At 39.9% G+C, this 1,620-nt stretch overlaps 1 protein-coding gene across 1 annotated transcript; it reads left to right on the top strand.

Annotated features, from left to right (window-relative positions):
- Positions 1-8: 8 nt before the first annotated feature.
- On the top strand, positions 9-1,320 carry ARL4A (ADP-ribosylation factor-like 4A). The gene has a single exon (XM_009697819.1). The coding sequence runs from the start codon at positions 40-42 to the stop codon at positions 640-642; it is 603 nt and encodes a 200-aa protein (XP_009696121.1). The 5' UTR covers positions 9-39; the 3' UTR covers positions 643-1,320.
- Positions 1,321-1,620: the final 300 nt, after the last annotated feature.

The following is a 1,620-nucleotide window of genomic DNA, read 5'->3' as shown; positions in this document are numbered from 1 at the left end:
TCTGCTCGTGGTAGCCTGCTGTCACCTTCCCTTCTGGCAATGGGGAATGGACTCTCGGACCAGACGCCGATCCTCTCCAGCCTGCCTGCCTTCCAGAGTTTCCACATTGTCATCTTGGGACTGGACTCCGCTGGAAAGACGACCGTGCTCTACAGACTGCAGTTCAATGAGTTCGTCAACACTGTCCCCACTAAAGGATTTAATACGGAGAAAATCAAAGTGACGCTGGGGAACTCAAAAACGGTCACTTTCCACTTCTGGGATGTAGGAGGCCAGGAGAAGCTGAGGCCGCTGTGGAAGTCGTACACAAGGTGCACCGATGGCATTGTGTTTGTGGTGGACTCTGTCGATGTTGAGAGAATGGAGGAGGCCAAAACAGAACTTCATAAGATTACTAGGATATCTGAAAATCAAGGAGTGCCTGTCCTTATCATTGCTAACAAACAGGACTTGAGGAACTCTCTCTCCCTTTCTGAAATTGAGAAGATGTTAGCAATGAGTGAGCTCAGTTCTTTGACTCCCTGGCATTTGCAGCCTACCTGTGCAATCATTGGAGATGGACTCAAAGAGGGACTGGAGAAACTACATGATATGATAATTAAGCGAAGGAAAATGTTGAGGCAGCAGAAAAAGAAGAGATGAGTTCTATTTTGACCTTTCTGTTTTAGAGTAGTTATGTGGTCAAAATTTGACATAAGACAGCTTCCAAACCCAGGCCTGCTTGTTTGGATGCCGTTAAGCTTAGTTACGTTAAACAATCAGTTGCACAACCTTGCCGTGTGGAAGGCTGTGCAGTTATGGAACTTTTTTTTTTTTTTTTTACTAGTCTCTTCTGAGTTTTATGGCTCTGCATTATTTCAGAAGCCCTAATAGATGATGTAATACTATCAGGAAATGGATGGGTGGGTATATGTGACATGGATGTCTAAATAGCCAAATAAAATGAGGGTTTTCTGTTTAGTATTGTATTAATATTTTTGAGGGTGCCCTCTGCAAGCAATTTACATTGAAGGTGTTCCGTGTTTTTAAACTTCTAATGCTCGTAAGTGGAGTGTTTAGGTGAACATTATACAGCTTTAAAAACATGTATGAAGCTAGTAACCCATTATTTCAAGAGGCTGTTTTTTACCTTGTTTGGGGATTTCTATGAAAGCTTGGCTACATGTGTAGTTTTTTTTTTTAATTTGGCACTTTTTGAAATTGAATCATGTTTAGTTCAAATACTTGAAATTTAAGTGCTGTGGCTTCTGCAACAGATAAAAGAAAGACTTTTTGACAAGTGAAAATGTAAACAACTTGCTGGAGCATGAAAAAGTGGTTTCCCAACATAAAGCATGGTTTTGGTATGTAAGGTTTTTATTTTTTAGAAGTAGCCATTCATCAGTGTAGCCATTCATCAGAAGTAGCCATTCATACAGTGCTAGTCAGGTTTAAAGTGTCACTCAAAATTAGTAATTTATTTATGAATGACAAGTATTATGTCCTCCTACTATCAAGTTAAAAGTAAATTAATTGCAGTAAAGGAGCTATAAAGAACAACTCTGGCTGTTGTGGTTCTAACCAGTGTAGCATTCTTTGCTCTACTGGTGAGTTTTCTGGCAATAAAACAAAATTATGATG

The sequence above is a fragment of the Cariama cristata genome, unplaced genomic scaffold (assembly GCF_000690535.1).
Source record: "Cariama cristata isolate BGI_N322 unplaced genomic scaffold, ASM69053v1 scaffold15103, whole genome shotgun sequence".
NCBI classification, from domain to species: domain Eukaryota; kingdom Metazoa; phylum Chordata; class Aves; order Cariamiformes; family Cariamidae; genus Cariama; species Cariama cristata.
The sequence above is the reverse complement of the archived record's forward strand: the minus strand, read 5'-3'. Positions and strand labels throughout refer to the sequence as shown.